Below are 15,071 nucleotides of genomic sequence, written 5' to 3'. Positions count from 1 at the left end.
TTGTTGCCATACCTTGAACTTCTTTCTGAAGTTCCTCCACTTCTTTTGTTACCAACGCTATTTCAGACGTGACTAGTTCCTTAATTGCTGTTATATTCTTTTCCTGTACCTCTTCAAGTTGTTCCAGATGTTTCTGTGTCTGCTTTACCATTTCTGTCTGTAGTTGCTTTCCTAGTGCTTGTATCGCCTCCGTCATTCTTCTCTCCATTGCTTCGATTGCTGCCTGCCACTCTTTCTTTTCTTTAGTCGCCATTCTCGGACTTGATGTTGATGCTGACCTCAGCCTTTTTGGATCCGTTTTGAGGTTTAAATTTTTTTTTAACTAAGTCCAAAATTTTCACTCTGATAGACAGATCTATATGCGCTTGACCGATTCGGCTTATTTTCGCTTTTTCTTTGATAGTTTTAAGGTCCCAAAACTTTAATTTAAATTCAGGTCCTCCACAAAATGTCGGGCACAACTCCTCTATGATTTTCTGGCTAGAGTAGGTCAATCTTTAGCTCACCGTGCCCTTCCGGTTGCTTCTTCGCTCATCCGGTCCTTCGTTTGTTAATACAAATCAACTTCCAGTTGCAGAACTCCGGTCTAGGCAACACTTTACTTAGACACACTTCCTGTCGAATTCCAGTCTTTGTGGCACCGGCTTCTCAACTCATGCGATAACTCACAACAGTTTTGATTTTCAACAGCAACCTTATCTTTCTCTCACCACAGGAATGTTCAACACAGTTAGATTTTTGCTTTTTTAGCCATTAAGATCAAGTCTTTTTTCTCCGAAAAAGGATTACCGGGTTTAAAATGCTCTTTTACGCTCAACCGCTTAGTCCAGATCTCGTCAAAGTTCGACACCGGTAAGCAAACAGTCTTTGTTATCTTTCACGTCTAAATAGAGTGTCGCACTGCTTCTTTACAAAAAGTTACTCTACCTCTTCTTCAAGAAATCGGGTGACGACGGATTTATGCTGGTAATCCAGCTCAATCGGCTCCTGTAGTGCTGCTTCGCATACGCCCGCGTTGTAGAAGGAGTTCAAAGCGTGACACAAGCCGCCTCCGAGGCTTAATCACGCCGATCTGTACTTCTACTTGGGCACCGCTGCTTGCTGGTCATCGCCCCTCACTGGGGGCTGCTGCGTTGGGCTATAGCTAGCCCAAGCTGTCGAAAGGAGCCGTCACCCACCCCAAGCAATTTCGGGATGCGTTAATTCGCCATCTTGACCCAACCGGAAGCCCCAAACATGACTTTTGTTGACCTGTTTTCTGGAGGCAATGTTCGCATTTTCAAGGATATGACCATTATTTAAATACAACTAATTTTACCCACAGTTGATGTGGATGATAATGCACTATCAAATACTTTAATGCTTTCAGTGTGGTGAAGTTTAAAAATATATAACTATGTGGCTACTACTTTTGTGGTTCTATGACACTGTTTCTGTGGGGGGAAAACACTGTCTTCTCTTTACTATAAAATATATATATTTTTAATTTTCAACTTTTATTTTAAATAAATATATAAATAATATATACTAAAAAATAAAATGCAGCAGTTTGCAGCTGTCTCAGTGTTGGGTGTATCTGAAGTTCTGGTCATAGAAAACAAAGACATTATACTTTCAAATTTTATAACTATGCTACCTAGTAGTTCTATGTGCTTGATTATAAATGATTTGGTTTATGTTGTTAAAGCAGTAAAATAAATTTAGACTTGACAAGAAAGCATTGCATAGCATACCTTTTGGTTTTTTAAAAAAGCTACTGGATTTCTTTTTTCATTACTCCCCCCCCCCCGCTTCAAAATTTCTGGAAATCTCTATGGACGCATCTCTTTTTTTATTCAGTAAATGCCCAGGTTTAGCAGATTTTATCGTAAAATGGCCCCTAACAAATCAAAATTGGAGTTGTCTATTACTTTTGTTCCATTTGTACCTCAATCCATCCAACCAATTTAAGCACACTCCTGAGAGGTGGGGCCCTAAGCTTTTGATATATCTCTTTTATTTCACAGTTAACAGTAATGTATTTGACTTGCAGGTGTCAGGTGCAGTGAGTCAGTATACCGGAAGCCTGAAAACTGCTCCATTTGGAAGCTCTTTTAGAGTAACTTTTAGAGTAACTTCAGATTTCCCGGAATAATAGGAACCATTAGTGATTTAAATAGGCTTAGACCAAAGTAATTCTGCGTAGGATTTCACTGTCAATTTCATAGGCTTGTTTCCAGCCAGCCTTTCACTCAGTCTTGTCCCATTTCCCTCCTTACTACAGCCTCTTTTCCATGTAGCTTTTGTACATGCAGATCCTGCAATCCCTGCTCAGACTTTTGTTGAAACTAAAGGGGACTCTTACTTCCTTTTTTCATGATCAGAAAAGCTGGTTGGATCCACCCCATACTTTTTGATAATATCTGAAGGAATGGTTTGCAGATTTTACCATAGGGAAATGTCTCAGCTTGTGCTTCATCAGGAGCATACAGATTCCCCTTTGGGGGAGATGATGGGAGCCTCTCTTCAGACATTAAAATTAACACAAAAAAGAGATGTGCGTATACGTTGGTGAACTGCACATAAGAATAAAGAATGTCATGGTTCTGGAGCTGGACTAAACTTAATTCCCACCAGGACCATTTGTTTCTATAAGGCACTCAGATATATAGTTCCAACTCCAGTTTACAATATGCATCATTCCCCAGAGTCACTTACCTTGCTGACTTGTTGAGAAACCTTCTTTGCATGTTCTATGTCTCTTGCCTTTCCATCAACGTGACAGTCAGTCTTAGCCAGGTCACCAGCCATGCGATATTTAACCTATAACAATCCATAACATAAAGATCACCCATAAGAATCACAACCCAAAGTTGTCCATTTTCTTTTTTTTAAGTAGCCTGGAAATTATAGACATTAATATGCTGATCAGAACTATAGATAATATTGACAAGATAATCTAATAATGTAGACCTTAGGAGAACCAAGATAAAATTCAACAAATGATAAAATAACTGTTTGCCATACTGTATTTCAGCTCCATGCTCTCATTCTGCATTTTACCTTTGATTGTGAAAGCCAAACAGGTTTTTCGTTAAAGCCAAAGATTCTTGATCCAGCAAACAATGCATCAGAACCCGTGTGCAGATGTAAGCAAAATCTTTTGCACAGACTGAGATAGTCATGGATGGGTTTGAATCCCTATCTGTACTGAAAAGCAGACAGAAAGGCATACTTTCACTTAAATGATGTACTGCAAATGGGAGTTGCCCAGGATGCCTCCATGTCTGAATGTACATAGCAAAGCAAATGAGCGTCTAGATCCACATCTGGACTTTATGTGTAGTTCTCAGTCCAACAGTATATTCAGTCAGAACTACAGTGTCATCGTACATATCTCCTTTGTTAGAGAGCAGGTTGTATGTGTATTTTTCAGTTGCTTTCCCTTCATTCTTGGGTCACAGAGGTATCTTCATACCAGTCCTAGAATTTCTTGCTCGATGTCGAGTCTGCAGTTTCCTGTCCCAGGGACCTTAGCAACATTTCTCCTAAGGCTCCAGACTGGCTTACAGTAACACTATCTGCATGATTCCTGCCTTCCTCGCTAGAATTAAAATAGCATCAGAAAGAAGTGTCTTCCTGCGTAACCCCATCGATCTCATTTACTTCGTCTGTTTGGCACTTACCTCACTGAGCTGGTCCTGGACTTTCTTGATTCTTCGAAGTTCAGGGGTATCTGTGGTGATTGCATACGGCTTTCCTCTCTCCTTCTCATATTTCTCTTTGTATTTTTTCTAGAAACAGAAATTACAACAGAAGATTTAACATTCTAACTGTAAGTATAGTGATCAAGTTCTTAAAAACACATACTCAGAAATTCTTATGGAAAATCTTTCCCCAAAATTCTTATCTACTTGTACAGTCTGGCAGTGACTTTTTCTTGTCAATTTTTATTTTTATTTTTTTACAGAAAACGTGAAGACTCAGAAGAGTGGCTTGCATCCAGCTATTCCACCCAGCAAAGTCTTCATCCAGCCAAAGGAGCATTCCTTCTGCTCAACAAGACTTTCCACCAGAGGAAGTGCCACTTTTCTTGGAGGAAGGCTTCCAACTTTGCTAAGCAGAATTACGCAAGTCAGCCTTTCTAGTCCATGCCTACATAGATTCAGCAGTACTACTTCATCAGACACCCTCAAACACCAAAATGGCTGCGGGGGAGGGAGCCTCTTTGCTCTGTTGTGGCCTCCATGTGCTACCTTCATAGACTTTCCAGATATGGGTTGGGAAATTCTGGGGGATTGGGGGTGAAGCTTGGGGAGGGGAGGGACCCCAGAGGGGAGAAAGCCATTTAGTCTACTGTCCAAAGCAGCCATTTGTCTCCAATTGAACTGAACTCTGGAGATCAATTGTAATTCCAGGAGATTTCCAGCCCCCTCACACACACTCTTGGAGGTTGGCAGTTGAGCTTTGCGCTCAATTGATCAACATCTTGTAGTTGACCCTGGCCCAAAGGATGTCTGGCTGGCCTCAACTAGGGCCGGGGCCTTTTCTGCCCTGGCCCCAGCCTGGTTGAACAAGCTCCCAGTTGAAATCAGGGCCCTGCGGAATCTATTACAATTCTGCAGGTCTTATAAAATGGAGCTGTTCCACCGGGTTTTCAGTTGAGGCAGCACACATCCAAATTTCCATTCTTGGCCTCCCCTGCTGACAGCTCTAGCCTAGTGGTTAGTGGCTTGATATCCGACAACAACACTCAGAAGGCTCCATCCAAGCATCACTACCGAGGCATGTTTCACTCTGGCTTTCTGGTACTAAATTTTAATTTTAAATTGTCTGAATTTAGATATTAGGCTTGCCATTCGCCAGCGGGGCAAGGGTTTACCTGCTTTTAGGGCCCCTGATCCGCCGGCCCAGATCCAGCTGGTGGGGGGAACCCTGCCCCCAAAGTGCCAGGATCACATCACTGTGCCCAGCGCGATGATGTCACTTGAAGGTGATGTCATCCATCAGGCACATCACCAGGGGAATGCTCTAGCACTCAGCCAAAAAACTCTATGGTACCATAGAGTTTCTAGCTGGATGCTAGAGTGACATGCCTAGCATGATGACATCACTTCCGGGTGACATCATCGTGGTGTGCGTGCTACATGCGCACACCAGAAGATCTCAGATGGGAATTGTAACCCGCCCTAAGCCTGCTTGCGGAGAGAGCAAGATATAAATTGAAGAAAATAAAATTTTAAAAAATTAACAGTCAGTATCCATGCAGCCACACAGCAGGGGAAAAGCAAGGCCATTTTGGTTTGGAAAAAGACCACAGAAGGGCAAGATGAAGTCGCGCCACGTGCTCCCAAGCTGAATCAACCCCTAGAGTGCTTGAGAACATTAGTTCCCTGATGGTAAGTGTATCTGCAACTCATGTATCATGGACAAGACTAGGAACTGTGTATCCTATCTTGCAAGAGTGAAGTTACACTAGATGAAAGGGAACTTTCACAACCACCCACACCTTCCTGCAGCTGAAGTTGTGTCCCCAGGGGTCAGTCTACCCACAGGAACAGTATGAGGAAAGAATTCCTGAAAATTGCCCTTCCTTTGTTCTGCAGATGTGGCTTCCTCAAACAGAAAAGAAGGAGAGGGTCCAAGCCAAAGGCTTCTAATCTTGAAGTCAGGAAGCAATTTTCTCCAGGCCATTTTGGCCATGGATCCTGGAGGGTGTGTGTGGTATGGTTTTGTTTGCTTGCTTGCTTGCTTGCTTGCTATCTTCTGGGCATGGAGCAGAAGTCACTGGGGGTTTGGAGGGAGGCCGTTGTGAATTTCCTGCATTGTGCAGGGGGTTGGACTAGATGACCCTGGAGGTCCCTTCCAACTCTATGATTCTAATGGCTTTCACTAAAACCAACCTTAAGAATTCAAATACCGTTTTCAGTTAATCAACTAGTCATGAATTAGTCATGAATTGGGGACCTTTGACTTCTCACTCAGACCATGGCTATGGTTAAGCATTATATCCAGTGCTGGCTGAAGGATGAAAAGATGCACAGGGGGAAAAACTGGTCTTCTCACATCTGCAACAGTTACATATAAGAGGAAATTTGGGCAAGTGGAACTCATCAAGGAGGCCTAAGAAAAGCAAAGCCTGCTGAAATTCTCTCTTCTAAACGACTATTTAAGGTACTAAAATTCCATCATCCGTTCTGTGATCACTAGCCAAGGACAAGAACAGGGCCACCACATCCTAACTCTTAAATCCCTTTGAAAGGTATTGAAGCTTTCCCAAGCAACCAAATTGACTTTTTTTTTTTTGCTCCTCCTGTCAATGGAACAAGCCTGGATTTTCCTTGACTTACCCTGTCCTGCCTGCTGGGAGGGGAAATCAACATGCCGCCTTCTCTATCACTATTAACTATTAATGTTTTGATATTCACTGGTATAACTGAATTCAACAATACAACTCTGTATTGTCTTGTTCCTGTACACATATGCATATTTCCTTCCAGTTACAATGTGAGCCATCTTCCTGTAATTAAAGCAGGTAACTATGTTGAGTATTGTTACTAAGAGGAAAAATGGCTTCCATTCAATTAAAAGGCAAATAGGAGAGAAGGTAGTGAGGTGCATGTGTTTATAATGGGTTACAGAAGATTATGCTGATAGGGTCAGAGGTGCTAATCTGTTAAAAATAGCTTGCCCTTTCCATTTGAACAGATAGAGTGCCAATTACAGGCTCCCCAGATTGGCTCTACTTATGACCCACAGTTGATCATTCATCTCTGCCCTTCCAGATTCCAAGAGTTGTTCAGGTTCTTCTGGCTTCATCTCCTGGCCCCAATGAGGGCTAGTATATTTGAAAGCCAAATTTGGCAACGTCTCCTTCCTTCCCTTTTCTCTTTGGGGTATAATAAAAGGGAAATATGGGACTCTTCCAAAACTAGAGAAAGATTCCTTTTCCAAATGGTCTGTTCTGATTCTTACATGTTACAAGCTTTATTTTAAATGTTTAAACTGAATCCTGAAGAGATACAGATGTCTTGCCAAAGACTAGAAAACACAGCCTTCTCTCTAGTGCCAAGATCCAAGGATATACTTAAAAAAAAAATTGGATATAATGTTGTACCAGACCATTTTACACATATCTGAAGGAAGGTAAACAAGGCAATGACATAGCTAGGGGGGAAACTGTAGCCTCCCTCTTGCTCAAAATATTGTTTGATCTGAATCTGGGATTAATTCCTAGTGAGTTGTGTACTCTCAAATGGACAGGATCTCTTGCCCTGTAGGATAGATAGTTGTTATCAGTTTTTGGAAGGAATTAGTACCAATAATGGTGTTGATTAAAATATTCCTTTAAAAAATCTATAGGTTTCCCCAATGATTGGGACAACAAATAATGTCCAATATGCAAATCAAACTTCTAAAAGTGTTAATTTAATCATTGGCAGTTCCATACATAACCGTGAAACTAAGACATTACAAACAACTGTTGACTTACATCACTGAAGAGCTTTTGCATTTTCGTACTGTGTTCCAGGTATGGTGTCAAAAACTTCGATGTGTCCACTTTTGTCCGTACAACCTTTTTTCTGACTGGAGCTGAAGGTGTACCTTTCTGGGTTGTCTCCGAAGTATGCTTTGTGGTTACTGTAGAATATGGAGTTGATCCAGTGCTGTATGTAGTCTTGGTGACTTCAGTATAAAACTAGAAATGTGAAAAAGAGTTATTGGGAATTTCAGCAGAATGACTATGAGACCCTTTTGTATCCTTTTCACATATAATTTGTTACTGTATATATAAATTTGCAAATTAGGCCCTTTCAAAATCAGCACAACCTAGCTCCATATAGCATTATTCAAAAACTATGTTAGGAAGTTTTTGAAGAATATGGGTGTTTTTTTAAAAGAAACTCCATTCACATATACAACTACTATGTAGAGAACTATTCATACAGTGTCCCCACAACACATTATTTTATAAGCGTGCGCTTTGAGGAGCTGTTTCTTTAAGAGAAACTCACAAGAACTGGTTTCAGTTAGTTTCAAACAGTTTATATGTCCCTTACAGGCCAGAAGCCTGTAGATGGAGTTTAATAAAGCAATTGAATTACAAATTCACTTTATGAATACTATTTATAAATATAAATGTTACATGGTACCAGGAGCAGAGGCATGAATCATGGAATGTGTCAAACTGAGCCACATGTGCAGTGGCCAAAAGGACTCATAAAATGGTGCACCTGGACAAACTTTGTGAACTGTTTTCCATCGCATATGCATTGTTGGGCAATGCAATCAGCCAATTATACCTATTGTGTGAGATTCGGGGTTGATTCAGTGGTTTACTGGAAGTGGTGCTGCGATATCTAAGGATCGGTTCACAGATTTAGTTTTGTATGTATGTACTACTTTTTGAAAATACATTTGCACTTAAAATGACTGTTATGAGCACAATGCTCTGCAGATAAATCTGCCACTGGTGGGGGACGGTGCCTTAGTGAAAAATCCATTTAATTGTGGCAATCACTGCTGAGACATGGCACTGTGGGAATTCTGGTTCACTCTCTTGAGAACTCTTGGGGTGCATCTTGTAGAAACAAAATTGAAACAATCCTGACTTAGCATCACTTTGGTACAGAGTGGGACAGAAGAGGACACTATCGTGGTCCAGAAACAAGCTCAGTTTCAATTTATAGAGTGCCCTGATTGTTTATTATATTAATATAATGTACATCATCCAGTTTACTTCTGTAAAACTCCTGGTTGGCTGCCGCTTTCTAAAAAAAGGTTTCTGGTTATTCACCAGCGGGGTTGGATTTCGCAAGTCTGTCAGTCCATCATTCTACATGGAATCTTGAGCATAGATAAGTGATGGAACAGGTTCAAAAGGGTAGAAAATCTATAAATACCATTTTACTTTGGCATAATCTTACTGAGTAAACCACTATGCATCATCAGGGAATCAGTCTCCAAGAATACTATCAGAGTCTCTGCAAGAAGCAAATTATTCACTGGGACTTTTTTGAAATCGGAGGCCCACTTTTCTTCATAATCTTGCAGGAGCTCATAAATTTCACTTGAAAGTAGGGAACTAAAAGAAAACAACAGAAGTTCCAGTTTCTTTTTGCGACTCTATACTCAAGTACATGTCACAAACAATGAGTTGGAAACCAAGAATCATGAGCCAATTTCTGCCTGCCAGGAAGCTCACCTTTCCTGCCTGCCCTTGCCTTTGGGAGCTGGCTCCACCCTACCTGAAAAGTTGCTCCTGGGAGCTAGAAGATGGCACAGGGCTACAGCTCAAGCCACAGGGCTACAGCTCAAGCGGGAAGTCTGTAGAAATTGCACAAGCTGAAGTGTTTTCCTCTTATGCAAGGGCACCTTTGAATCTTCCCCTGGTTGTTTTGAACATGCTAAGATTCCAACTGTTTGTATAATAACTAAAGTCTAAAAATTTATTTATATATATTTATAGCACCATAGGGATGGTTAGCACATGTGTGTGTGTGTGTGTGAGAGAGAGAGAGAGAGACAGACAGACAGACAGACAGACAGAGAGAGAGAGACAGAGAGAGAGAGAGAGAGAGAGACAGAGACAGAGAGAGAGAGAGAGAGAGAGAGAGAGAGAGAGAGAGAGAGAGACAGAGACAGAGACAGAGACAGAGACAGAGAGACAGAGACAGAGAGACAGAGAGATGACCCATGCTAGCCCAATCTCATCAGATCTCAGAAGCTGTGTGTGCGCGCGTGCATGCGCGTATGCCATCCTTAGGGCACTATAAATATGAAAAGTGAAGTGCAACTTATCCACCTCCCCTCTCCTGCTGTAGCTCGGAGCGCCCCCTGAAATGCTAGTCCTGGGGGGTCCTGGAGCCCCAGGCCTGTAATGAGAGGAGAAAATTCATTAACCCCCCCACACACACACACACACACTCCATGCAGAAATGATTAGCGAGATCCAATGATATACATCTCCACAAGGAAACATCTTGGTTCCAAACAGATTAGCCAAAGGGAATTTTTTAAGTGAATAAAGCACACATTTCTTACATTGTTTGGCAAGGGAAACCACCTTTGCAAAGATTATGATTCACATAGACAGGCTCATTTTCTTCAGCTTATTATTTTGCAGATCAGGTTTATTCATAGAATCAAACTTTTGATTATAGATTCATGCTACCATGAAGGAGTATTTTACCTTGAAAATATTTGAAATAGGTACAAATATAAGATTGGCTTCCCCAAAACTTCAGATTTCTATAGCCATTTTCTGAAGCCATTATAAACAAGCAACAAAAAAATGGGCGGCGTGGGGTGGGGATACTAGAGCAGTCAGATTGAAAATGAAGGACGTACAAATGAATGGAAACAGAGTTAATGGACATGGACATGAAAGGTTGCAGGAGAAAATGTTGTACTCATTTTCAGATGAAGTACATATTCTTTTAAATGCCACTTTCATGTAGTAATTCCTGGGTCCTGACATACACAGCATTCTATACAAACACAAGTACCACTATGAAGTTAACAAGATCAGAGGTACAGTTAAGAGGCCATAAGGAATTTTGTTAGCTAAATAATATAACTTCTCAGGAGAGGCTGCATAGTTAAAGTACATGCTTTCCTTAGCATTCTACAGTCTGAACATTATCTCTGTCTTAGATCGAAACGATTTGTTCTAATAGTCTGAAATTTGACAGAGAATCCATCTTGTGGATTCCATGATATAATGACTGTATAATTATGTGTATGAACATGCTGGGGGATTACTATTTATAAGCACAACTACATTTTTTGTGCAATGCACAATCACTGGAATCAATGGGAAAGTAGATATCGATTTTATTCATCTGCATCCATCCGAAGATAAACAAAGTTTTTTAAAAAAAACTAATCTAAAAGCTTACAAAGCACTAAGCAAATGAACAATTAAGTAAAAGAACACAATGCAATTAGTTCCCTTTGCAAATTAATACTATCCACACAGCACCAGAAGAAGAAAAAGTCTAGGTATTTTTCTGAGTTAACTATAAGACTCTTGATACAACCAGCAATGTTTCTTGTTTATGTCTTTTGCTACTCAGTTTTCAGAAGCATAAGTAACATTGACACAGTAAACAAAAGTCCTATTAGTTTTTTTATGTGCACACACACTTAGAATTTGAGTAATCCTTAACATTCACAAAATAAGAGGTTTGCACATAAAACCAGAGGTCTTTACCTCCTCCGGTTCCCCCTCTTCAACTTCCTCTTCAATGTAGTACTATAAACAAAGGAGAGATTATTTTTTCACAAGATCATACAGCACAATAAAACATTTTTCCTTTGAGCCAAAGAATACAAAGTATGCCCGGAGAAAAAAAATATTTGTGGTATAGGTCTTCTATCACACCAGTGGAAAATTCTTGAAGATCTTTTTCCCTGCCCAGAAATGTAAGATTTATAGATATTTGTTACACTGCAGCAAACTCCATCTACACAGATAGGTTTTTAGGAGCAAAGCAGCTTCAGCCCAGAAACTAGGTGTTGCTGTGAAGAAGAAATTCCCAGTATCCTATAGCCTAGTTTTTTGATGTGATTCTGAGTCCAGACCGGGGAACTGTGGATTCAGGAAGTGCACCTGCTGCACATATTGTACAGCTGCCCATGAACATACACATGTATACTCAGTCAAGGCCCCCTTTCCTCCTTCCACAGGTACACTATTTCAGGTTTTAGAGGGGCAAATATATTTTGGGAAGCCAAATGAATTCAGTGGCAGGAACACAGGAAAAGATTTTCAGAAGATACTACCATTAAGTTCCTTTCCCAGGAGGGTCTCACAAAGTCTGACCATTTGCAATTATTTTAATTTGCACAAGTTTCTTGGGGACTGAGAATAAACAATCTTCAGTTAATGTGTTATTTTTAATGGCATTTTTCCTTGTGACTGTCACTAAGCACAAGCGTCGACATCAAATACAACATGGAAATTTAGCCATTTAGGGAATATTTGCATAGTATTAAGAGTTTCAACACTTCTTTTAAGTTGTCCTCATGCTTATTTTTCTTGGAATTTTACATACCAAAATGGCAAAGTGGCCAGCAGCCCTGCAATTTTTCTTGATACCAACAAAGGTCATTATGTCCCTGCTCCTGTATTGTCCAGCCCACCAGTTAAGATCTTCTTCTCAACCACTGCTCTTTGTGTGCAAAGATGAGGCACGTGGTGCCCAAAGGCAGGGCTTCTTTGGTGTTAGCAGCTCACCTTTGGAATGCCTTCCCTTTACTTTTTTAATGTTAGCGGCGTGCCTTTTTATAGTTGGAGGGTTTTTTCGCTTGTTTGTATTGCTTTATTGGAAGATTGCCCGGAATGGCCACCGGTCCAAGCTGATGAGATTGAAGTTTTAATTTCACAAATTAAGTCCGGGAAGGCCCCGGGCCTGGATGCAATTCCTCCTGAGGCTATTAAAGCATTTCCAGACTGGTGGACTCCCTTTTTGGCGGCCCTTTTAGGTCAGGTGAAATGCCTGAAGTTTGGACGAATGCCACAGTAGTGCCAATCTTTAAAAAAGGTAACCGCGAGTTGCCTAGTAATTATAGGCCGATCAGTCTCCTCTCTACGATTGGGAAACTCTATGCAAGACACCTGGCAATTAAGCTCAGTGCTTGGATATCTGAACAACAGATACTGGGAATCGAACAAGCTAGCTTCTGTCAGGGGAAGTCCACCTTAGACCACTGTATAGTCTTAAGTCACCTAGTAAATAAATACCATAAAGGGAAAGGAAGCAAGTTAATTGCTACTTTCCTTGATCTGAAGGGTGCTTTTGACTCTGTGTCTAGGGAGCTGTTATGGAAGAAACTAATGAAGCTGGGGATGGACGTAAGATTGTTATTTTTGATTAGGAAACTTTATACTGGTACAACCTGTCAAATCAGAGGCTCTAGTGAGGGTACTCTAACCCCCAAAATTATTATTAATATCGGGGTTAAATAGGGATGTATTTTAGCCCCACTTCTCTTTAATTTGTTCCTCAATGATCTGGCTGCCTGTTTGGAAAAGTCTGCAGGTTATAGTCACTGCCCATGTTTAAGTGGATGAGCAATCCCCCTGTTTCTACATGCTGATGATGCCGTCATTCTCTCCCGTTCTGAAGTAGGGATGGAAAAATTGCTGGAGTGTTTCTTGGATTATTGTGATCATAATGGACTTTCAGTGAATTTTGAAAAATCTAAAGTTTTGGTCTTTGGGGGATTCTGGAAACCTATGGAGTAGGTGGAGGTCTTTACCTTGCTTAAGCAGAGGCTTATTGATATAGAGCTGCAAGGGCTCAGAGCCCTTGCCTCCGGAAGATGCTCCCCAGTAAGATAGGCCTATCCCCCTTCTGGTGCTCCACCATATTACTTTTTCTGCCTGACTTCGCCGCAAATGTGTAGAGCTTATTTATTGGCTCGTTTTAATGTTCTCCCCTCTGCTATTCTTGAGGGGAGATATAAGAAAATCCCTTATTCAGACAGGTTTTGTGGATGTAATAGAAGAGAAATAGAAACTGTTGAGCACGTACTCTTACATTGTAAATTGTTAAATGACATTCGAGTGGAATTTATAGAAGCACCCCTTAGGTTGGTAGCAGGCCAACCGGATAGAATCAAGGTACATTGTCTCCTTGCTTCACAAGATCTGGAGATCATTGAACTGACCGCTAAGTTTCTTCATGGTTTTATAAAATGGAAGAATGACCCTGATCACATTAATGTGTCTTAATTTATACATTTAAAAACTCAATTTCAAAGTTTAGAATTTAAATTTACTTTACGACTCAGGCATTTTTGTATGGCCAAATCTATCTTGTGACAACTTGAGTTATGTTATAGGCCTGATATATCCTTGGAATGGTTTACCACGACTATCTATTTTATAATGTCTATTGGATTGTATTAATATTAGGAAATTGCTTCTAATATTGTATGCCAATAAAAGGTATTTGACTTCTATTGCTTTATTGTTTTAAGCCACCTTCAGCAGCATACATATTTTCTAAATAAATAAATAATTGCCAGCTATGTGTCTATGCTGCTGTACAAAAGGAGTGACACACCGAGTAGAATACAGTCCATGCTCATAAATACAACCCATTAACATCTTCACAGAGTTCCTTTTTGACCACTTCCCTTTTCAAGCACCTGGCGAACCACTGTACATGGCTAGTGAGCTGTGTTTATCTTGCTGGGTAATCAGTTAACTTATACATAAAACAAATCTTAAGCCATTAGACCAAATCATATGGTCATTGCTTAATGCACTGTAAACAGCATGAGTTGATTTTTCTCCCCTGTGGCATGTTGGATTGGTTGAGTGAGAACTCCCAAACTGGGCCTGTTACTATTCCAAGAAGGGTTCATGTTGCAACTCACCATCGCCTGGTTGAAATGAGTTTTCAACAATCGTTATTTTAACATAATGGTTAGAAACTTTGGAAACACCTGGACCCTTGATAACACAGGAGTAAAAAATGGATGAGGGATTGGTTATGGCATACTGGGACCTGCCAGTTTGGTCAGTGTCCATGCTGATATTTAAGTAGTTCTCTGGAAAAACCGGCTGCTGACTGCATGATAATGCATACAAAGGCCAGTTGAACACACCTATACTCAGGACGTCAACACATAAAAGTAGCTTTATGTGAATTTCTTCTAAAGTTTATTGTGGAATGAAAATCGTCCTGGGATATTTTGTTGCTGACATAAGGAAGAGTTAAGACCAGCCTTACATAACTGAAATATCACAAAACTTTAATCTCACTAATTATTCTGGCTCCAGCTTGTTGACAAAGCTTCTCACGTAGATCTAATGAATGCGTTTCTGGAAACAATGTTGTTGTTTTTAAGTCTGTGATTTCTGGGCTTTTTCCCCTTACAAGTTTTGTTTTATAACCTGTTTCTTAAGAGGCAGGCAATGAAATAAAGTGATATCAATACAACCTGAGTAGTATCTAAAGAAATAAATCAGAAATAAATACTTATGGCAATGAAAAAAGAAATAGAAATGAATCCAGTTGTAAGATGACTTGAATACTTTCAGTATTAAACTTATCTATACATACGTTTTCCTGCTG

The 15,071-nt window shown here is 40.4% G+C and overlaps 1 protein-coding gene across 1 annotated transcript in view; it reads right to left on the bottom strand.

Annotated features, from left to right (window-relative positions):
• The window catches only part of NEB (nebulin), a 242,927-nt gene that overhangs the window by 221,374 nt on the left and 6,482 nt on the right, over positions 1–15,071 (bottom strand). The window contains exons 4-7 of the mRNA XM_015410229.1: positions 11,195–11,236; positions 7,472–7,678; positions 3,666–3,773; positions 2,698–2,802 (exon numbers count right to left, since the gene is read on the bottom strand). Coding sequence (XP_015265715.1) covers positions 2,698–2,802; positions 3,666–3,773; positions 7,472–7,678; positions 11,195–11,236 — 462 coding nt within the window. The remainder of the gene's footprint in view (positions 1–2,697; positions 2,803–3,665; positions 3,774–7,471; positions 7,679–11,194; positions 11,237–15,071) is intronic.

The sequence above is a fragment of the Gekko japonicus genome, unplaced genomic scaffold (assembly GCF_001447785.1).
Source record: "Gekko japonicus isolate JY-2015 unplaced genomic scaffold, Gekko_japonicus_V1.1 scaffold1167, whole genome shotgun sequence".
NCBI lineage: Eukaryota > Metazoa > Chordata > Lepidosauria > Squamata > Gekkonidae > Gekko > Gekko japonicus.
This window is presented reverse-complemented; position numbering and strand designations above follow the sequence as displayed.